Raw genomic sequence first — 23632 nt, forward strand, 5'->3', positions numbered from 1 at the left:
ATATTGAAGGCTTTGTAGAACCTGTCTATTTCTCCCAGCAATTTTGTCTGTCTGTGTCATTATTTTGGAGCTTTGATGTTTGGTACATACATGTTTATAATTTGTATATTTTCTGGTAAATGGATCACTTATTAATCTAGAATATACTTTTATTTTTCTTGTAATGGTAGTTGATTTAAGATCTATTTTGTCTGATATTATTACAGCTATTTCCATTCCCTTTTGTTACTATTTACATGGAATGTATTTTTCCATCCTTTCAATATCAACATATTTGTGTCATTGGCTATCAAGTGAGTTTCTTGCAGAGAGAGTCTCTTTTAGCATATGGTTGAGCAATGTTATCCATTTTGCCAATCCATGGTATTTGATTGGGAAATTTAATCCAGTAACATTAATGTAATTACTGATAGAGAAGGACTTACTTTTGCCATCTTATTATTTGTTTTTTATTTTATTTTATTTCCTGTAGCTTTTTTGTACCTCATTTCCCCATTACCACTTTCAGTTTTGTTTAGTTCATGTTTTGTAGTGACACATTTTGATTCTTTTCTCATTTTCTTTTGTGTGTATTCTATAGATATTTTCTTTGTGGTTACCATGGGATTACATATAACATCCTAAACTTATAACAATCTAATTTGAATTGATACCAAATAAATTAAGTACACACAAACCTCCACTCTTGTAGAGCTCTGCCTTCCACATTTGTTTTTGGTGTCAAAAATTATTTTTTATATAGTGTGTATCCATTAACATAGATTTATAATTATTTAATTTTGTGCATTTATCTTTTGAATCTCACAGAAATTTTCAAAATTGAGTTATAAATGAAAATTACAATAATACAAATTTTTATACTTTCACCATTTATTTAACTTTACCGGAGATCTTTATTTCTCTATATAAACTCTAGTTACAGGCTAGTAACCTTTTATTTATCCTGAAGGATTCCCTTTAGTATTTTTTTGTCAGCTAGGTCTTAATGATATTAAATTCCCTCAATTTTTAAAATTTTGTTCATTTTTAATCTGAAAATGTATTAATTTCCCCATCAAATTCAGGACAGTTTTGTTGGATATAGAATTCTCAGTTGTCAGGGCTTTTTTTTTTTTTTTTTTTTTTTTTTTTACCATTTTGAATGTGGCTAATTCTTGATTGGGCATTTTCTCTGTTGCTGTAGACCATTGCCTTTCTAGAGTTCCAATTGGTTATTTTAGCCAGGTTTTCTTTTTCTTTCTTTCTTTCTTTCTTTCTTTCTTTCTTTCTTTCTTTCTTTCTTTCTTTCTTTCTTCCTTTCTTTTTTCTTTCTTTCTTTCTTTCTTTCTTTCTTTCTTCCTTCCTTTCTTCTTTCTTTCTTTCTTTCTTTCTTTCTTTCTTTCTTTCTTTCTTTCTCCTTCTTTCTTTCTTCTTTCTTTTTTTTCTAGTTCTTCTCCTTCTCCTTTTCTACTTCTTGTTTCTTCTTTCTTCTTCTTCTTCTTCTCCTCCTCCTCCTCTTCCTCCTCCTCCTTCTTCTTCTTCTTCTTCTTTTTCTTCTTCTTCTTCTTCTTCTTCTTCTTCTTCTTCTTCTTCTTCTTCTTCTTCTTCTTCTTCTTCTAAATATCTCCAATGGAAAACAAGAACTTGGGACTTCTTAGTGCACCATTTTATTGATGCCACTTTCCAGATTATTTTTTCAGTATTTGGTAAAATCTTCTTGTCATTCTGTCTCTGGTGTAGGGTAAACATGATCATTTAAAGCCTATGTGCTAGGTCACTGATGTCCAGTGAAGGAATACTGGCTTTAATTTTTGGTTAGTTTTGTGGAATCACATTGTCTCATATTTTGTGAACCTAAAAATAATTTTTACTTTGTCTCTGGTACAGCCATGTGTTCTTTTTAAAGAATATGTGTACATAATTCATTTTATTCCTTATTTTAATTTCTCTATACAAGAAGAATTCTACAGAATCTAATTCTACCATAGTGAGAGGAATAGGAAGCTGCATCATTTTTCTTATTTCCAGCCAAATTTTTAAATATCTGTTTCAAAGACTTTGGTGAAGAACCATTGTTTTCTTTATATTATTATTATATGGTGATAAATAACTTCTGTAGTTTTGTAGCTAGCTCCCCACTTTCGATAATGTTTTCCCCTAGCCTTTCTGCATTGTACAATTGAAATAATCATGTTCAAGTAAAAGAAAAAAAATCTATTGCACAAACAGAATACTCATAATACCAACAATCTCTTCTTAACTTTTTTCTCTCTGGTTCATAGAATTTATTTAATGGCTCTGAGAGTTAAGTTTATCTTCTTCTGGACAACAGCTCTGCAAATTATATATTTAACTTCTCTGCCAAGTGCTAGTTAGATGTTAAGGCATCATTTTAACAGAAAACATATATTTCTAACTATAGCAATGCTAGTCTATATCTAGAGCTAGAACTTTTACACTATTACCACAACCCCTCAGAATAACCTGGCCATGTATTTATCATCAGTATATTTCCTTCTAAGTCTTAAACAGAGTTATGGATGGCCAAAGTTATCAAACACCTTTAATGATATATTTTTCCATATATAGTAAGGTTTAGCAAAACGTATTTGAGCAGACTCATTCTCTGGTTTTAACAATTAGTATATTATGGGAGTGCCTCAGTGGCTCAGTCAGTTAAGCATCTCACTCTTGGTTTCGGCTCAGGTCATGATCTCAGACCATGAGACTGGCCCCACCTTGGGCTCTACACTGAGTATGGAGTCTTGTCCCTCTCTCTCTCTCTCTCCCCTTTCCCCTGCTCTCTCTCTCTCTAAAAAAACAAATAAATAAAATCTTAAAAAATAGCATATGATGATCATATATTTTTAAGAGGAAATAATCCCAAAGAAATATTGATAATATTATTTAGAAAACATTTTTATAAAAACAGTATATCCAATTACATGTTCTTTGGTTTGCCATGTCACTCAGAGCCTTTCCATGAGGGCAGTAAATTTTTAATTTTTTAAAAAAAAATATGAAGCATAGTTGAAAGAAATTTCAAAAAACAATTTCTATACTTTGAGCTTTCTGTTTAACTTTCCTTACCTCATTTGGTTGTACCACCACCAAGTGTTAGATAAGCCAGAAACCTTGGTGTCATTGACCTGTTTTTTTTTCATCCTCCATATAAAATCCATAATTATAATTCAGTGGATTAAACTTCTAAACTATATCTCAAATACAACCATGGATCTTCCTTACACCACAGCCGCTCAATTTCACTCTATGGTTATCATTTTCCTGGACTCCTATAATAGTATCTTAATTCATCTGTCCATTTTCTCTTGCCCTTTCAATCCTCTTTTCTAAAACCTACTTTTATCAACTTTCCATCTTCCAATAAAATCTCTAAATACAACCAATTGCTTGTAAGTTATAGGCTGACTTTCTGCTTTAAGAGTGTAGGGCCCCACACACTTTTGCCATAACAATTTTTATCACATCACATCTGGCCTTTTTACTTGTGTATTTCTATATCTTTCATTGCAATATGAACAATATGAGATTTTTTTTGTTGTTGTTCACTGGTGTGTTTTCAGGGCAGGCACATTATAGGACTCAATTAGTGAATTAATGATTGAATTGTTCTTCTCTGTGTAGTAGCTATGCTGCTGTCAATATTTCTCAAATTTCTATACTATCTTTCAGTGTAGGGTCGTTTTAAATATTGTTTCTTTTCCTATAAGTACTTTTTCTTTCATTTCTATTCTTTTTTAAGGATTTATTTACTTATTTGTTTATTTTAGGGGGGAGGGGCAGAGGGAGAGAGAAACTCAAGCAGACTCCACACTGAGCGTGAATCCTGTTGCAGGGCTTGATATCACAACCTTGAGATCAGACCTGAGCTGAAACTAAGAGTCAGACACTTAAGCAACTGTGCTACTTAGGCACTCTTCATTTCTATTCTTGACTAAGTCCTGTTCAACATCCAGACTTGATAAGAAAGTTAAAACTATTCTCACATACCAGATAAATTCCCTGTACTTTATTGTTTCATTAAACTTTGTTATAGTATTTGTGACATATTTATCTCCAGTTTTATTTATTTCATGTCTGTACCTTTTATCCCAGTATAAGAAGGGAAGATACTTTTGTGGTTTTCTTTACTATCAGATAATCAGAATCTCATCTAGTGCTGGAAACATAGTAACACTATAAATTAATCACTTAGTGTATTAACACTTATTGCTAAATGAAGATCTCTTATGTCAGAATAATATAGAATTCTTTTAGTGAAATGTAAAATACAGATGTTATTTCAGTTAATTTACTTTGGCTTATTTTCATTTTAGGTTTGTAGGAATAAAGAATGTGTAGATGCTGCATACCTGGATTATGATTGTACTCCAAGAAAATGCAATGAACAGGGTGTAAGTACCAGTAATATGATGTGAGGATAGAAATCATTGAGAATAATCCTACAAAACAAACACATAATAACACACACACACACACACACACACACACACATTTATATACTCATAAAACACATAAGAAGATTTGTCTTCTAAGTATTATTTTAAAATTCTACTGGAACACAAATAATTATAGCTACCTATCTCATAAGGTGATATTTCTCCTGGTTACAGATATGCAATAATAAAAAGAACTGTCATTGTAACCCCTCATATTTACCTCCTAATTGCCAAACTAGTGATGATGCATGGATTGGTGGGAGTATTGACAGTGGCAATTTTCCGCCTGTAGCTCGCTTAGCCAGTTCTGGTAAGTATTAATGGCAAGGAAAAGATAACTAAAACAATATTTTAATTTATTAAGTTTAAAAAAATAAATAACATTTTATTTATTTGTCTATCAATCTATATTTAGATTATATATGGGCATCAAATAATAAGACATATAAAGCTAGTTTGTGTTTTACTGTAAAGAGTAATAGAATATATGTAATATATATTATAAATAAGATATATCAGTAAAGGCCCAGGCAGTAAAATAGAAATCATTTTAGTCTTTAACACAGAAGGAATTCAATATAAGGCATCAGCTAACACATAATGGCAGAGTTGAAAGCCAATCAGAGAATCTTGAGGCAACACAGGAATCCACTACCACTTCTTAGGTCTAGAAGGACAACGAAAAGAGGTTGTATTACTAGAACCAAAATCTGAGGCACCTTCATGACCTGACCTGTATGGTCAGGGCTACATAACAGGATCTAAATCATAGGGAGAGGTACCGACCAGAATGAGGTAGAGGTATAGAGCATATGCAGCCACTATGGGAGATGCTGCAGAGGCAAGGGGATAAATACCATGAATATTTCATTACTCTGACCCTCCAAATGTTATCCAGTTATTCCTATTGGCCAAATATAACTAGAAGTCCAAAGTAGCTTCCTACAATTTTTTTGTACAAAGAGGGATGGATTTTAGAATAATCCAGCATATCCAATGATGCTTAGGGCCAGACTTTATATAAAAACCTAAATTTATGATAATTAAAGCAGATTTTGAGCACACACATATCATTTCAAATTGACCTTAGTGATGTAATTGATCAATAAAATGTATAGAAGTGAGATTCTTAGTTTTTTAGAATACTAATTCTTGCATCTCCTATTATTGGAACACTCGTTCTGTTGAAAATCGTCTTCCCTATTTGAAATTTGAATACACTGAGACACAAAATACAAATTATCCAAATTCATGACACACAAAATGAACAAAATTAAATGATTGTTTTAAATTATGATATTTGGGGATGCCTAGGTAGCTCAGTCTGCCTTTGGCTCAGGTCATGATCAAGTCCTGCATAAGGTTCCTTGCTCAGTGGGAGCCTGCTTCTCCCTCTGCCTACTTCTCCCTCTGCCTGCCACTCCCCCTGCTTGTGCTCTCTCTCTCTGACAAATAAATAAATAAAATCTTAAAAATATAAATTACTACATTTGGGAGAAGTTTCCTGCACATCTTACATCTCTCTCTTTCTCTCTCTCATTATATATATATATATATATATATATATATATGAAAACATTTTTGTGTGTATGTATTCTATTATATATATATACATATATATATATATATATATATATATATATATATATAAAACAACTTGGTAATCAGAGAGTATATTTATATAAAAAGAATCTAAGATGTGGCATTAGCTTTGGAACTGAATGGTGCACAGAAGGTAGAAAGACCTCTAAGAAATTGTTGAAGGCTTTTAGTATATTGTTGAAATTGTCTTGAGAATATTATTGGTGAGCAATCCAAAGACAGCTTAAAAACATGTTTTTAGAAGTTGGAGAAATAAGGACATTTATTATGAAGTGGTAAATTGTTTGTCATCACTGCTGCCTGTGGTAATGTGGAAAATAGAATTTGTTGGTTCTGGTCAGCAAGATTTCCAGGTAGATTGTAAAGATTTCCAGTAGGTGATTTAAGTAACCTATGATAAAACATGAGAAGAAAGAAATAATGAAAAATATTTCAGTTCTCAAGTAAAATGTAGATCAATACAAAAGACAGGATTTGGGGGTTTTGGGTTTTGATTTTTGTTTAGTTTGAAAATAAAACATTCTTATCCCTAGACTCTCTTCCAGCAAAACCTTCTTATTGTAAGAAATGGTTAAAAACTAAATTTGAGATATTGAACAAAAAAATTTGACCTCAGTTAAAAATTAAATCAAGAATGTGACTGTAAGACCCTTTTTTTTAAACTTCATAAAAGCAGTGATGCATTTTATACATCTTAATCTATGCAAAAGGTCTTCTAAGTGTTGTAGAATGCTTCTAAAAACTCTCAAACAATAAGGCTATGAAGAATCTTAAGTCAGTTATCCCATAGCAGCCTCACCAAGGTCCAGAATAGAAAAAGGCTTATCTCAAAAAGATTTGTGGACATAGTCTTTGATTAATGGGGTATATTTTTTATTTGACACACAATAAACCCACACATTTTAAAGGAATTGTATCAACTCAACTAAAAGTAATCAAGATAGTACTTAAGCTATTTGAGTCCCAATTAGGTATGGGCAAGAAGCAAGGCTGATAAAGCTATTCAGCTATAAAAAATGACTGTTCCTTTTGGAAAAGGAATTATAAATCAAAGGATATAACCAACAGACCAGAATTAAAACTTCTTTGATCTATGGGTTTATAATTTTTAAGTATCACTACCAACAAAAATAAACACTCCCCCCCCAGCACAGGTATAGATGGTTTCACAGGTCAATTCCAGAAAAATTTTGCAAGGAAAAAATACCATTTTATAAAAACTGGTAGGGGGGCACCTGGGTGGCTCAGTTGGTTAAGCATCTGCCTTTGACTCAGTTTGTGATCTCAGGGTCCTGGGATCACCCTCATAAGGCTTCCTGCTCATGGGGAGTCTGCTTCTCCCTCTCCCTCTGCTCCCCCTCTACCTGCTCATTCTCTCTCTAATAAATAATTAAAATCTTAAAAAAATAAAAAACACGTGGGGGGACTTCTTCACCTAATTGTATGAGGAAAATATAACCCTAATACCAAATCCAGACAAGGAAGTTAACATAGAAAAATTACAGAACAATATGTTTTATAAACATAGATGTAAACATTCTTAACAAAATATTAGCTCATGTTCTTTACCTATCTATATTAAAAGAATAGTAATCCAGACTAGTTGGGGTTTATCTTAGAAATGCAAGTCTCCTTAATCACTTGAAAGTCAATCAGTGCAATTCACCAAAACAACAAAATTATTTTTAAAAAGTACATGATTTTCTCACTTGATGCATAAAAATCATTTGACAAAAAATTCAACATCTGTTTATGAATTTTTTAAAGCAGCAAACTAACAGAAGTAAACTTGATTAATCTGATAAAAAAATCAAAAGAGGGGTGCCTGGGTGGCTCAGTTGGTTTAAGCCACTGCCTTCGGCTCAGGTCATGATCCTGGAGTCCCAGGATCGAGTCCCGCATCAGCCTCCCCGCTCAGCAGGGATCTGCTTCTCCCTCTGACCCTCTTCCATCTCGTGCTCTCTCTCATTCTCTCTCTCTCTCTCAAATAAATAAATAAATAAAATCTTAAAAAAATCAAAAGAAAATGTAGTTAATAAATCTTATGATGAAATACATTGTTTTTCCAAAAAACAAGTTGAAAATGAGGCAACAAATTATGTTCTCACTATGTCTATTCAACATTTTCCCATAAATCCTAGTCAGTGCAATAGCAAAAAAGAAGAAATCAGGAGCATAAAGATTATTAGAAAGCATCAAATGGAATTTCAGATGTTGTGAAGTACATAGAAAATCCTAAGGAATCTGCAAAATACTTCTAGAAGTGTTTTTGAAAGGTCAAAGGAAATTTTCAAAGTCAGTAGTATCCAAGATCTATAAAGAACTTATCAAACTCAAAACCCAAAGACCAAATAATCCAGTTAAGAAATAGGCAGAAGACACAATAGACATTTTTTCCAAAGAAGACATACAGATGGCCAACAGACATATGAAAATATGCTCATATATCACTTATTATCAGGGAAATACAAATCAAACTACAATGAGATATCACATCACACTTCTCAGAATGGCTAAAAGTAGCAACACAGAAAACAACAGATGTTGGTGAGGATGTGGAGAAAGGGGAACACTCTTACACTGTTGGTAGGAATGCAAACTGGTGCAGCCACTCTGGAAAACAGTATGGAGGTTCCTCAAAAAGTGAAAATTAGAACTACCCTATGACCCAGCAATTGCACTACTAGGTGTTTACCCAAAGGTTACAAACACTGATTTGAAGGGACACATGGACCCCAAGATTTATAGCAGCATTATCTACAATGTGGATCTATAATTATCTACAAAAATATTTATAATTATCTACAAAAATTATGGAAATAGCCTTAGTGTCCATCAGTTGATAAATGGATAAAGAAGATGTGAAATTTACATATGTGTATATATATATATATATATACATAAAAATGATAGATATAGATAGATGATATAGCTATAATGAAATATTACTCAGCCATAAAAAAGGATGAAATCTTGTCATTTGCAATGATGTGGATGGAGGATGGAGCTAGAGGGTGGAATACAAAGTGAAATATATTAGAGAAAGACAAATACCATATGATTTACTCATATGTTGAATTTAAGAAACAAAACAGATGAACATAGGGGAAGGGGGAAAAATAGAAGGCAAACCCTAAGAGACTCTTTTTTTTAAAGGAGATTCTTTTTTTTTTTAAGGTTTTATTTATTCATGAGAGACGGAGGAGGAGAGAGAGAGAGGGAGAGAGAGAGAGAGAGAAGCAGAGGGAAAAGCAGTCTCCCAAGGAGCAGGGAGCCTGATCTGGGACTCGATCCCAGGACCCTGGGATTATGACCTGAGCCGAAGGAAGATGCTTAACCATCTGAGCCACCCAGGCGCCCCAAGGAGATTCTTAACTATAGAGCAAAAACTGAGGGTTGCTTGTGAGAAGATGCGTGGGGGATGGTCTAAATGCTTGACGGGTATTTAGGATGGCACTTGTGTTGAGCACTGGGTATTATATGTAATTGATGAATCACAAAATTCTACTCCTGAAACCACTATTACACTATATGTTAACTAACTAGACTTTAAGTAAAAACTTGAAATAAACAAACAAAAACAAAAGTCAGTAGTATTGCTATATAATAGCAGCAGTAAAAGGAAATCAACTTAAAATTAGTACTATTTACAATACTATTAAAATACAAATTTTAGGAATAAATTTAACAAAATATGTCTTTTACACTGAAACTGAAACAGAAATGTAAACAGATGTTAAACAAAAATAAGTGGAGAAATATGCCATAATTACCTATTAGAAGGTTTATTATGGCTAAGATGTCAATTGTAACAAAATTTATAGATTAAAAAATCCGATCATAAAAGCATGTAACTTTTTATATATTAACAACTTGATTCTAAAATATTAGCAAAAGTGCTCAGAATAGCCAAAAAAAAAAAACTGAAAAAGACTAACAAAGAAGGACATCTTTGTCCATTTGCCTTATATTGAATTTACTATATTGTAGATTTAGCATATAGTTACATTAATGAAGACAGTGTGGCAATGGTAAATATACCCATTGTTATATGGTTAATCAATTTTTCAAGAAAAATACAGATACTTCAATGAAAGAGGAAAATCAGTTCAAAACATTGTACTATAACAATTGAATATCCAAATAAAATCAAATGACCCTTAAATTCTCAACTTACTTAACAGTTTATATGAAGTAAATCGTAAATCTGAACATATAAATTAAAACTCTATACGTTCTTGAAAGAAGCAGAGAAATTTCCACATGACCTTGGAATAACCAATAATTTCTTAGATAAGACATGAAAATACATATCAATGCAATAAATGAAAGATACTTTGGACCTCATGAAAATTTTACAACATGTACAGTATTTCTTTTTTTTAAAAGATTTTATTTATTTATTTTAGAGAGAGAGAATGAGAGAGAAAAGGGTCAGAGGGAGAAACAGACTCCCTGCTGAGCAGGGAGCCCAATGCGGGACTCAATCCTGGGACTCCAGGATCATGACCTGAGCTGAAGGCAGTCGCTTAACCAACTGAGCCACTCAGGCGCCCAACATGTATAGTATTTCTTACTAAAAATAAGGTATTGAGAAAAATTGGTCTTTACAGGGGTCACACTTTCTTTTCATCTATACTATCAAACTGTCCTGAAAAGAAACTATGAAATAAAAGGTCCTCAATAACAAAGCAAAGGACTATTATGGAAGTTAGAAATATTTTGGAGGGCACTTATGCTGTAACTTATCTACTTCATTTAAAAACATGTGAATTATAAAATTATAAAAGAGTTAAAAATTTTTATGCTAATAGTCATATTAAAATGTAGAAATGTCTTTATTATATTCCTGGTAATTGCTTTTAAATCATTGATGTTTTCTCTCCTAGAAAGAAACTACATTGAGAATGTTTACCATTCCAAACCTACAAGATGGCCATTTTTCTTACTCATTCCTTTTATTATTATTCTCTGTGTACTGATTATCACACTGGTAAAAGTTTATTTCCAAAGAAAAAAATGGAGAACTGAGGAGTATACAAGCGACGAGTATATTGATTTCATATTTAAGATTCATTACTTTTATAATTTGTTGGCATATATATGACTTATTAATAAATATCATGATGTAACTAATAATTCAGAATTAAAATTTATATTTATATTAAAATATAATAATATATTAATTAGTATAATGGATAACAGAATTTTTTCAAAAGTCAGCAATTTTAATCTTATGACAATTTGAACTCTGTTGGGGTAAAATTAAGTGGAAATGATTTCTAGTTAATGTTTATCTACCTCCTTTTATTTTTGATCTTAACTATTAAATATGTATAAACATTATTACTTTATTCTTTAATATTTATATATTTCAAAATATTTTTGAATATTATTTTATTAAAAGAAAGCAGAAAAATCTAAAAAAAATTCTTTTAGGCAGTTAAATAAAGCAACTAGAGGTAGAGAAGATTAAAAGTCAATAAATAATAGACTGAAAAATATAGTCAAACTAATCTTCAGAAAAAAATAAAACAGATAGTTTTTCATTAAAAAACAGAAGCATTGGGGCACCTGGGTGGCTCAGTCATTAAGCGTCTGCCTTCAGCTCAGGTCGTGATTCCAGCCTCCTAGGATCAAGCCCCGCATAGGGCTCTCTGCTCTGGGGGAAGTCTGCTTCTCCCTCTCCCACTCCCCCCACCTGTGTTCCCTCTCTTGCTGTGTCTCTTTCTGTCAAAAAAATAAATAAAATCTTTAAAAAACAAAAAACAAACAAAAAACCCTTAGAAGCATCTGAAAATATGCTTCAAAAATAAAAATAATATTAAAATTGGTTTACTTTTCTTCAGGGAAATTGCTATAAAATATCAAAATTCTGCTTTTGAATTTTATATATGTGCTATTCATTTTATTTAACATAAATTTTATTAAAATATTTAAAGTTGATAAGATAATATCAATTAAGAGGGAATACATTTCATAGAAATGTTTTGAAAAGTTTATGTAAAATTGCTGAAATAATATGAGTGTGTGAAATAGTTAACATAAGTCAACATTAAAAGAATATTCATATGTTGGATGACTTTATTGTGGAAAAACTGATATCAAATATCTTTGAGGGAAAAAGCTAGTAAAATTAATAGAAATAAATATGGCAGAAGATGAATCACAAGAAAGCTTAAATCTATTTAGCTGCTGTTGTGAATATGAAAATTATGAAATCATTTTTAGGTAAACATATTACTGTGTTTTTTCTCATGTTAGTCTTGATTACTAGTTGAGAGGTGTTCTCAGTGACAAGATATTCTCAAGTAGTGGCTGGTCGCAGATCCTAAATAGGAAGTTAAAGCTGTTTCAGTATTGATAGTGTACACAGAGTTTTGTAGAACAAAGAAAATATAATTTTAAGTGATTATATTTATTTTGAAACATATAGGCAACTTGAAAGTGAGAGTGAACCTAAAGAGTAGCCAGAAAACAGAATCCATCATATCACAGTGAGTATAAAATAGTTTAAGGATAAAAGGTAGAGATAGAGAAATAGCAAAAATTTAATGTATTTGATAAATGTAAATAATATATTTATTAATCATGGTAGTCATATAGCTGCATATAATGAAATTGAATTGGAAAATATTTTTCAATATTGCAAACGAGATCATAGACACAGTAAACTATAAATGACTTTTCTATTTGCCATTTAAAAACTTCTCTACAGTGTAATCTTTTAAATTTTTTCTAATGTTTAATCCTTTAGCATTTGTGTGTTCAGAAGTTGGTTAAAAATAAATTATGTGATAAAACTCTTATAATTAGAGTAACCTCATGCTATTTGTTGAATTTGCCATTTTTAATTTGATTGGTCAAACAGGTAATTTTTCCCCTTTTATTTATTCTTCCAGAGTAATTATCTTCGATGGACAGGAAAAATGGAAAAAACAAAACAAAACTACATGCAATGCCTGATTGTCTGGGATTCAAACCTGCATATTATGATTATGATAGACAAGAAAAGATAGAAGATTTCTAATATAACATAAATATAATATACATTTATATTTATATATAAAATTCCACAGGTGAATTATTTGTAAGAAATGCATGCTTATGAGTTTTTATATTACATATTTCTTATTTGTAAAGTTATCTAATACTAATTGTTAGTATGCATTAATTCTGTTATCAGTAGGCATGAGACAAAGAAATTTTATAATATAATAAATATAATACCATGATTAAAGCTCACTGTTATATTTTAAATTGCAATGCCATGTAGTTATGTTATAGTCAGGTCTGTTACCAATCAAAAAACAATGATCCTAAGATTTGGAAAAAATTCTCAATTATATGCTGCCCACAAAAGACACAACTCAGTTGTGTAAAGGTTCAAGGTAAAGGATGGAAAGATATATGCTAGGAACTTTATACAAAAACCTTATACAAAGGAAAGTTGGATAGACATTAACACTGAAAGCATTCAGAGATAAAAATATATCATAATGCAAAGGGTTATTCTTTTTTTAAAGATTTTATTTATTTGAGAGAGAGAGCTCATGAAGGGGGGAGGGGCAGAAGGAGAGGGAGAAGCAGGGAGCCTGACAAACTTGATTCCAGGACCATGGGACCATGACCTGAGCTGAAGGCAGATGCTTAACTGACCGAGCCATCCAGGTGCCCGCAAAAGGTTATTCTTAAAACAATATAGTATAAATATAATATGAAAATTATATTATATAAATATAATATAAAAATAATACAAGTGCATTATTCAGGGTTCTCCAGAGAAACAGAACCAATAGGATATCAATGATTGATAATTAGATGATAGAGAAAGAGATGATAGGTGATAGATAAATGAGAAGATTTGTTATGGGAATTGGCTCACATGTTTATGGGGGCCAAGAAGTCTCATGATCTGCCATGTGGAAGCTGGAGAACCAGGAAGGCTGGTGGTGTAATTTAGTATGGATCTAAAGCCCTGAGGCTTGGAGAGCCAATGGTGTAAGTTAAGGTTTGAGTTCAAAATCTGAGAACCAGGAGTTCCAATGGGTGTCCAAGGGCAGGAGAAGATAGATGTCTTAGCTCAAGTGGAGAGCAGATTTATCTTTTCTCCACCTTTTTTTTTTTAATCTATTCAGGTCCTCAACAGATGGATAATGCCTACTCCCCTTGGTGAGGGTAAATCTTCTTCACTCAATCTTCTGATTAAAATACTAATCTCTTCCAGAGACACACTCACAGACACAATGAAAAATAATGATTTATCAGATTTCTGGTGATCCATAAGTTGACATATAAAATTAACCATCACAATCTACCCTTGCTCAACTTGCACTCATACTTATTCTTCAAATAAATGTCATAACTCTGTTTAATGTGTTATAAGTATCTTGCATACAAACAAAAATGCATTAATCCCTTCCCCAGAAAAGGAAATAAAATCCTTAAGTGATGTTTACTCTTCTCCTGATATCCTTTAACTTAAATACTATGATGTAAAATTTTGCACTTAAAATACCGATATAAATTCAGGGAATAAGAGAGGAAAGAAAGCTACTTGCTCAAGATATGTATATATACACACAAATGTATTTATGACAAAATGAGGAAATACTCATGACATTACAGTCCTCATTTTTGTAACTCGTCATGTTGCTATAGCTGGTATTTACAACTACATTCTACTACCCATTCTGTTTTCCTTGTGATCTGAGCAAGCACCTGGGCTGGTTTGGTGATCCAAACCTTCACTTCTGAAGGGTCTGGACCATTAGTAGTCCTGTCATTTTTGTTTTCTATTGACTTTAATTACAGGGCATGGTAATACTAAGAGACATCCTAAAATACCTTCCAATTTCCTTCTCAAGGAATCATTGTTGTATTTTCTGGTGAAAGCATTCCTCCCTCTGAGACTAAGAGCTCTAGGCCAACACACCATAAAGTCAGAAGCAAAAATTTTGCTGGTGGCTCACTTGTGGTAAGAATAAGTGGTTCCACTCCTATTTCCACCCTTCAATTCCTGGACCCATGAATCCTGGTTATGTGAGAAATAGCACCATATATTGAACACTGATTCAGAGCATATACAGTCTTCTAGAGAACCTTGTCACAGCCCCAAAAGATATTGCCACCTAGATGATGCTCTAATTGAGTGTTCAGAAGGCCATTCCACCATTCTATCAAGCCAACTGCTTCAGGACAGTGGAGAACCAGTGAATTCCATGAGCCTGGGATCATTGCCACACTTCCTTTTCTCTGAAGTTAGTTCCTTGACCAGAAGAAGTGCTGAGTAGAATAACATAATGGTAGGTATGGCATTCTATAAGTTCATGGAGGATAGTTTTGGCAGAAGCATTGCATGTAGGGAAGGCAAATCAAAATCCAGAGCAAGTGTTTGTTCCAATAAGGAAAAGCATTGTTTCTTCCATGATGGAAGTGGTCCAATATAATCAACCTGCCACCAGGTATCTGGCTGATCATCCTAGGAAATGGTGCCACACCTGGGGCTCAGCATTGCCTTGTGCTGCTGGCAAATTAGGCATTTAGCAGTGACTGTAACTATTTGGGTTTGATGAGTGCAAGTCCATGTTGCTGAGCCATATCATAACCTCCATCTCTGCTACTATGACCCCTTTGTTCATGAGTCCTTTGTATAAGAACAGGTGTGACTAGGTAAATAAGCTGACTAGTATCTACAGAATAAGTCATTTTCTCCAACTGATTATTAAAATCTTCCTCTGTTGAGGTTTCCCCCCCTTTTTTTGCCCATTCTTAGAGGTCTATCCACATATTTTTTCCCCAGATTTGTCACCAATTTTCCATTCATGTTCCTTCCAAGTCACTGACAATCCAACCAAACCATTGGCTACAGCCCATGAATCAGTATATAATTACATGTCTAGTTATTTCTCTTTCTAAGCAAAGTTCACAACCAAGTACAGTGCCTGAAGTTTTTTCCCCTTAGGAGGGTTTCCTTTTACTACTGTCCTTCAGAAAGTCCAAGAGAAAGGCTGTAGTGCTGCAACTCTCTACTTTCTGGTGCTTCTTGCATACTGTGCAGAATTATCTGTAAATTAGGCCCAAGTCTTCTCTTCCTCTGTCAACTGATGGTAAGGAAATCCCTATAAGGCCATAAGTGCAAGCTGGGAGAGGCAAGGCGGTGTAGCAGGAGAGGGAACCATGGGCATTTAGGTCACTTCTTCATGTAACTTACCTCTGCTTTCAGCCCTGCTTGGGACTGATCACATATTTACCATTTCCATTTGATGATGGAGTGCTTCTGTGCATGCTTAGTTTTATGGATTGGTGGATCAGAAAACACCCAGTTCATGATAGGCAGCTGAGGTTATATGGCAACTTTGTGGCCCATGGTGAAGCATTCAGTCTCCACAAAGACCCAGTATCAGGCCAAGAGTTATTTCTGAAAATGAAAACAGTGCTGTAGATTATGGCAGGGCCTTCCTCCAAAATCCTGAAGACCTGCACTGTGATACATTTATGGGGTCTGCCAAAGGCTCCAAATAACATCCCTATATGCCACTGACACTTCAGGCATACACACACACACACACACACACACACACAGATTATACTATATAAATATACTATATTCCAGAAAAAAATGCATGATATAGAGACCTTGCTTAGAGGGAATCTAAACCATCTGAAAACATTAAGGAAAAATAAAAAACTAGCCTATTAAATTTTTAAAAAGTAATCAAAGGTAACAATACAGAAAGAAGCAAAGTGAATGAGAAAAAATATATAATATTGAGAATAAGCAAAGCCAAAGTTATTTCTTTGAAAAGACTAATAAAAGTAACCTTTCAAAATATGATCAAGGTAAAGAAAAATTTTGGAGGTGAAAATTATCAATAAAGGAATTAAAAGGCACTACAAATAACAGATTTAAATATTTACATAAAGTAGAATTATTTTTATAAAAAGATTTTTTAAAGGTGACCTAAGATGAATTTAAATATCTACATAGAATTATAGTTAATAAAGCAATCATAATCATAATTAAAAGATGTTTCATAAAGAAAATTGTAGGACTTTATGTCTTCCTTATTAAAATCTAGCAAATGCTTAAGATAAACCATCAGTCTTAAACACAGCAATTCCTTTCAGAAGGCAGAAAAATGGATAAAAACACAGCAAGGACTGTTCAATGTTAGGAACAAGGGAAATCTTGTATTATGCTACAACATGGATGAATCTTGAGGACATTATGCTAAGTGAAATAAGCCAGTCATGTAAAGATAAATATGCACAATTCCACTTTTGTATAAAGTATCTAAGGTAGTCAAACCCTTAGAAAGAGAAATTAAATCTCTGAATTTTCTTTGGTTAGGTTTATTTCTAGGCATCTTATGCTTTTTGGTGAAATTGTAAATGGGATTGATTCCTTGATTTTTCTTTCTGTTGCTTTATTATTGGTGTATAGAAATGCAACAGATTTCTGTACGTTGATTTTGTATCCTGTTACTTTACTGAATTTGGGCATCAGTTCTAGTAATTTTTTGGTGGTTCTATATAGAATCTAGTAATTTTCTGGGTTTTCTATATAGAGTATCATGTGGTCTGCAAGTAGTGAGTGTTGGATTTCTTCTTTGTTGATTTGGATGCTTATTTCCTTTTGTCTGATTGCTGAGGCTAGGATCTAGTATTACGTTAAGTAACAGTGGTGAAAGTGGACATCCCTGTCTTGTTCCTGACCATAGAGGAAAAATTTTCAGTTTTTCCCAAATAAGGATGATATTAACTGTGGGTTTTTCATACATGACCTTTATTATGTTGAGGTATGTTCCCTCAAAACATACTTTGTTGAAGGTTTTTATTAAGAATAGATGTACTTTGTCAAATGCTTTTTCTGCATCTATTGAGAGGATCATATGGTTCTTATCCTTTCTTTTATTAATGTGGTATATCACATTTATTGATTTGCAAATATCGAACCACCCTTGCAACCCAGGAATAAATCCCATTTGATTGTGAATGATTCCCTTAATATGTTGTTGGAATTGATTTGCTAGTATTTTGTTGAGAATTTTTGCATCCATGTTCATCAGGAATATTAGCCTGTAGTTCATTTTTCTAGTAGAGCCTTTGGTTTTCCATTAGAGTAATGGTGGCTTCATACAATGAGGTTGGAAGTTTTCCTTCTATTTCTATTTTTTGGAATAGTTTGAAAAGAATAGGTATCAATTCTTCTTTAAATATTTGGTAGAATTCCCCTGGGGAGCTATCGGGCCTTGGACTTTTGTTGGTTGGGAGATTTTTGAATATTAATTCAATTTCTTTGCTGGTTATCTATCTGTTCAAGTTTTTGCTTTCTTCCTGTTTCAGTTTTGATAGTTTGTATGTTTCTAGGAATTTATCCATTTCTTCCAAATTGTCCAACTATTTGGCATAAAATTTTTCATAATATTCTCTTATAATTGTTTACATTTCTGTGGTGTTGGCTACTTCTTTCTCATTTATGACTTTATTTACATGGGTCCTCTCTCTCTCTCCTTTGGTAAGTCTGGCTAAGGGTTTATCTATTAATTTTTTCAAAGAACCAGCTCCTGGTTTCATTGATCTCTTCTGTTTTTTTTTTGTCTTGTTTTATTTTGTTTTGTTTCTACATCACTTATTGCTGCTCCAATCTTTAGCTTCATTTGTTGTCCTTTATCTAGCTTCTTTAAGTTTTGTGGTTTATTTGAAAATTTTCTTGCTTCTTGAGGTAAGCCTGTATTGTTATATACTTCCCTCTTATGACTGCTTTTACTACATCCCAAAGTTGTGGACCATCATGCTTTCATTATCATTTGTCTCCATGTATTTTTAAAAAATTTATTCTTATTTATTTATTTTCTGGCTGACCCATTCATTCTTTAGTAGATGTTCTTTAACCTCCACGTATTTGTGGTCTTTCTAAATTTTTTCTTGTGGTTGACTTGAAGTTTTATAGTGTTGTGTTTGGAAAATATGTATGGTATTATCTCAATCCTTTTGTACTTGTTGAGGACTGATTTGTGACCTAGTATGTGAGATCTGAACTTTGAAAACTATAAAACATTGATGAAAGAAATTGAAGATGACACAAAGAAATTGAAAACCATTCCCTGCTCATGGATTGGAAGAACAAATATTGTTAAAATATGTATATTACCCTAAGCAATCTACACATTTAATGCCATCCCTATCAAAATACCAATAATATTTTTTACAGAGCTCGATCAATCTTTTTTTTAAGATTTATTTGAGAGAGAGAACATAAGAGAGACCAGAGAGCACAAGTAGGCAGAGGAGAAGGAGAAGCAGACTCCCCACTTAACAGGGAACCTGATGTGGGGCTCATCCCAGGACCCTGAGATCATGACCTGAGCCAAAGGCAGACACAACTCACTGAGCCACCCAGGCACCCCTAGATCAGACTATCTTAAAATTGTATGGAACCACAAAAGACCCTGAATAGCCAAAGCAATATTGAAAAATAAAAGCAATGCTGGAGGCATCACAATTCCCGACTTCAAGTAATATTACCAAGTTATAGTGATCAAAACAGTATGGTACTGGCACAAAAATGGGCATATAAATCAATGGAACAGACTAGAAAGTCCAGAAATGAACCCACAACTATATAGCAAATTAATCTTTGACAATGAAGGAAAGAATATCCAATGGGACAAAGACAGTCTCAACAAATGGTGTTGGGAAAATTGATAGTGACATGCAAAAGGATGAAACTGGGTCACTTTCTTACACCATACACAAAGATAAATTCAAAATGGATTAAAGATCTGACTGTGAGACATGAAACTATAAAAATCCTAGAGGAGAACATGGGCAGCAAGCTCTTTGACATATACTGTAGCAGCTTCTATGTATGTCTTCCAAAGCAAGGGAAACACAAGCAAAAATAAACTATTAGAACTTCAAAATAAAAAGCTTCTGCACAGTGAAGGAAATGATCAACAAAACTATAAGGCAAACTACAGAATAGGAGAAGATATTTGTAAATGACTTATCTGATAAAAGGTTATCATTAAACTCAACACCCAAAAATGAATAATCCAATTAAAAAGTGGGTAAAAGACATGAATAGATATTTTCCCGCAAAAGATATACAGATGGCCAACAGACACATGAAGAGATGCTCAACATCACTGATCATCAGGGAAGTGCAAATCAAAATTACAATGGGATATCACCTTACACTTGTCAGAATGGCTAAGATTAATGACACAGGAAATGACAGATGTTGATGAGGATGCAGAGAAAGGGGAACTTTCTCTACATTGTTGGTGGGAATGCAAACTGGTGCAGCCACTCTGAAAAACAGTATGGAGTTTCCTCAAAAATTTAAAAATAGAACTACCCTCTGATCCAACAATTGCACTACTAGGTTTTTACTCAAATGATACAAAAATACTGATTCGAAGGGATACATACAACCCGATGTTAATAGCCACATTATCAACAATAGCCAAAATATGGAAAGAGCCCAAATGTCCATCAAAGTGATGAATGAATAAAAAGAAGTGTAAATATTATTCAGCCATAAAACAGAATGCAATCTTGCCATTTGCAATGACGTGGATGGAGGTAGAGAGTATTGTGTTAAGCAAAAGAAGTCAGTCAGAGAAAGACAAATACCATATAATTTCCCTTATATGTGGAATTTAAGAAAGAAACATATGAGCATAGAGGAAAAAAGAGAGGGAGCACCTGGGTGACTTAGTCAGTTAAGGGCCCAACTTTTGATTTCAGCTCAGGTCATGATCTCTGGCTGGTGAGATTGACCCCCACATCAGACTCCATGCTAAGCATGGAGCCTGCTTAAGATTCTCTCTCTCCTTCTCCCTCTGCCTTTCTCCCACCACTCGAGTGATCTCTCTGATTAACAAATAAATATTTTTTTAAGAAGGGAAGGTCAACCATAATACAGACTCTTAACTATAGAGAACAAACTGATGGTTAACAGAGGGGAGGTGTGTGGGGGGATGGATTAAATGGGTGATTGGTATTAAGGAGTGTACTTGTAAGGCAACTGGGTGTTGCATGCAACTGATGAATCACTAAATTCTACACCTGAAACTAATATTACAGTGTATGTTAACTAACTGGAATTTAAATAAAAACTTAAAAACATTATTAAGGAAGCTTATTGACTCACAAATGTTAAAATTTTTTCTTTTTTTAAAAAGATTTTTATTTATTTTTGTGAGACCAAGTGAGCATGAGTGGAGGGTAGGGGCAGAAGGAGAAGCAGACTCTTCACTGAGCAGGGAGCCTAATGTGGGACTTGATTCCAGGATCCTGGGATCATGACCTGAGCCAAAGGCAGACACTTAATTGACTAAGCCACCTAGAAGTCCTAAAATTTTTTCTAGTGTCACTCATATGTATCTCTAAACTTAGATTTCATGGAGATTAGATACAATTATGATGCATTTCTGAGAGAAGATTTTTAACTGCAATTGGTCAATTATGATTTTTCCAGGGCTTTTAAATATTCTTAAAATGTGACCCAAAGAAAATGTAACGAAACTAGCAATATTATATAAATAGTAAGTAATCATAATAATCAGAACATTATATGCCCCTCACTGTATTATTAATTATGCTATTTCTTTTACTGTAAATGTTTGCCCTGCCTACTGGGATGCTGAGAAAGAAAGAAGAAGAAAAAAGAGAAGACCTGAAGAAGTCTTTAGGTCACAAGAAAAAAAGAAGCTAGTTAGAAAAAGACAAGTACCATATGATTTCACTCATAGATGGAATTTAATAAACCTAACAAATGAGCAAAGGGGGAAAAAAAGAGAGAGGCGGACCATAAAACAGGCTCTCAACTCTAGAGAACAAACTGATTGATGGTTACCAGAGGAGAGGTTGGTGGGGGGATGGGTGAAATAGGTGATGGGAGTTAAGGAGTGTGCTTAGTGTGGTGAGCACTGGGTGTTTTAGGTAAGTGTTGAATCACTCACCATATTGTACACCCAAAATTCATATCACACTGTATATTGACTCACTGAAATTTAAATAAAAACTAAAAAAACAAAACAAACCAACAACCAAAAACCAAACCAAAACAAAACAAGTGTGTTTCTTGGTTTGCCTCTCTTTTTTTTTTCCTTTTGCTTATTTGTTTTGTTTCTTAAGTTCCACAAAGCATACTATTTACATTAGTAATAAATACACCAAATACTTAGAAATAAACATTTTAAAAAACTTTCACACTTCTACAAGAAAACTACATATTACCATTAAGAGAAATTAAAGGTGACCTGAATAAATGAAGACATAAACAATGTTCATGAATTGGAAAACAAAACAAAACAATGTTCATGAATTGAAAGACTTAATATTGCTTTAAATCTTAATATTCCCCAATTCTTAAAACAGATTTTTGAAGTGCTATACTGAGTTTTATAAAGATTTTGAATGTATTGTCTTCCTGGTTGGCATCTCTTCTATGTTTAATAAATGGCACTGTTTATATTTCTGTTTATGTTTGCTTTAAAGACAAAATTTCTCAAACTGGCTGAGCCTCAGCAGATTTCTTTCAGAGTATGAATACAGATCTTTTTCCTGCTTGTGTATTTTCATATTTAAAATATTTTTAGTCGTGTTTTACAATTCAACCTGCTAATCTTAATATTTTAAGGAATATTTAGTCTACTTCTACTCAATTTATTACTGACAATATTTACCCTTTTAATAGCACTTCCCAATATTAATATTTTTTTTCCTACAATAATTTTTCTAATAGAAGAACTCACTTGACTGTTTGTTTTAATGTCAATGTATTGGTAAAACAATCTATATTTTCATTTGTTTGAAAATATCTTTTTTTCACCTTCAATTTTAAAAGATATTGTAGTGGAATTTTCGGTTGCATTTGGTGTATTTTAGGTCATGATTTTCATTTAGCACTCTAAAGTTGTTATTATATTCTTTCTGACTCCCTTGTAAGGAGGGAAATAAAACATGTGGATTTCTTATTGCTCCTGTAATAGCCTTAGCCTCTTGACACCCTTCACATACTATAAAAATTATATAGCCATTTGCCTAATTAATTTATTATCCAAGAGGATACTAAAGTTTCTCATATTCCAGAGAGAGTCAAATAATGGCAACTTGGACTAGGTCCTTAGGTCAAGTCTCAGGATTCCAGGAAGCATTATATCCCTAGATATTTGCATGTCACATGCCTGAAGTGCGAGAACTTGGAGATAGCTGTAGATCATAAAAACCAACATGTATGAGGCTACATGACTTCTAGAGATATTTGATTTACATACCGAAGAAATGGAATAAGGAGGAGACCCTTTCTGGAGGGAAGGAAGATAGCTGCAAAGAAGTCATTTTTTCTTATTCCTCTTCGAGGGAGTGTCCAGATACTTGTGTAGGAAAAATACCTAACATCTTTCATTATGTCAACCCAAGGGTAAGACCTGGGACAATGAACTTATTTACTATGAAAAATTAATAAGAAAACTTTCTGATCCAGAAAACTTTGTGTGTACAATAAGGATATAATTAACAGAAATTAATATTAAAACCCCAAAATATATTGGTTTAGTTAATTCTCAGTTTCTTTA

General features: G+C 33.0%; 1 protein-coding gene across 1 annotated transcript in view; it reads left to right on the forward strand.

Moving 5' to 3' along the window:
* ADAM2 (ADAM metallopeptidase domain 2) overlaps nucleotides 1-12511 on the forward strand; it is a 178714-nt gene extending 166203 nt beyond the window's left edge. Inside the window, exons 17-20 of the mRNA XM_088021406.1 lie at nucleotides 4317-4394; nucleotides 4614-4749; nucleotides 10931-11090; nucleotides 12478-12511. Coding sequence (XP_087877532.1) covers nucleotides 4317-4394; nucleotides 4614-4749; nucleotides 10931-11090; nucleotides 12478-12511 — 408 coding nt within the window. The remainder of the gene's footprint in view (nucleotides 1-4316; nucleotides 4395-4613; nucleotides 4750-10930; nucleotides 11091-12477) is intronic.
* The last annotated feature ends 11121 nt before the right edge of the window (nucleotides 12512-23632 follow it).

This window comes from Eumetopias jubatus, unplaced genomic scaffold, assembly GCF_037043125.1.
Source record: "Eumetopias jubatus isolate StellerSeaLion01/CBP00866 unplaced genomic scaffold, mEumJub1_p1.0 scaffold_2, whole genome shotgun sequence".
Taxonomy (NCBI): domain Eukaryota; kingdom Metazoa; phylum Chordata; class Mammalia; order Carnivora; family Otariidae; genus Eumetopias; species Eumetopias jubatus.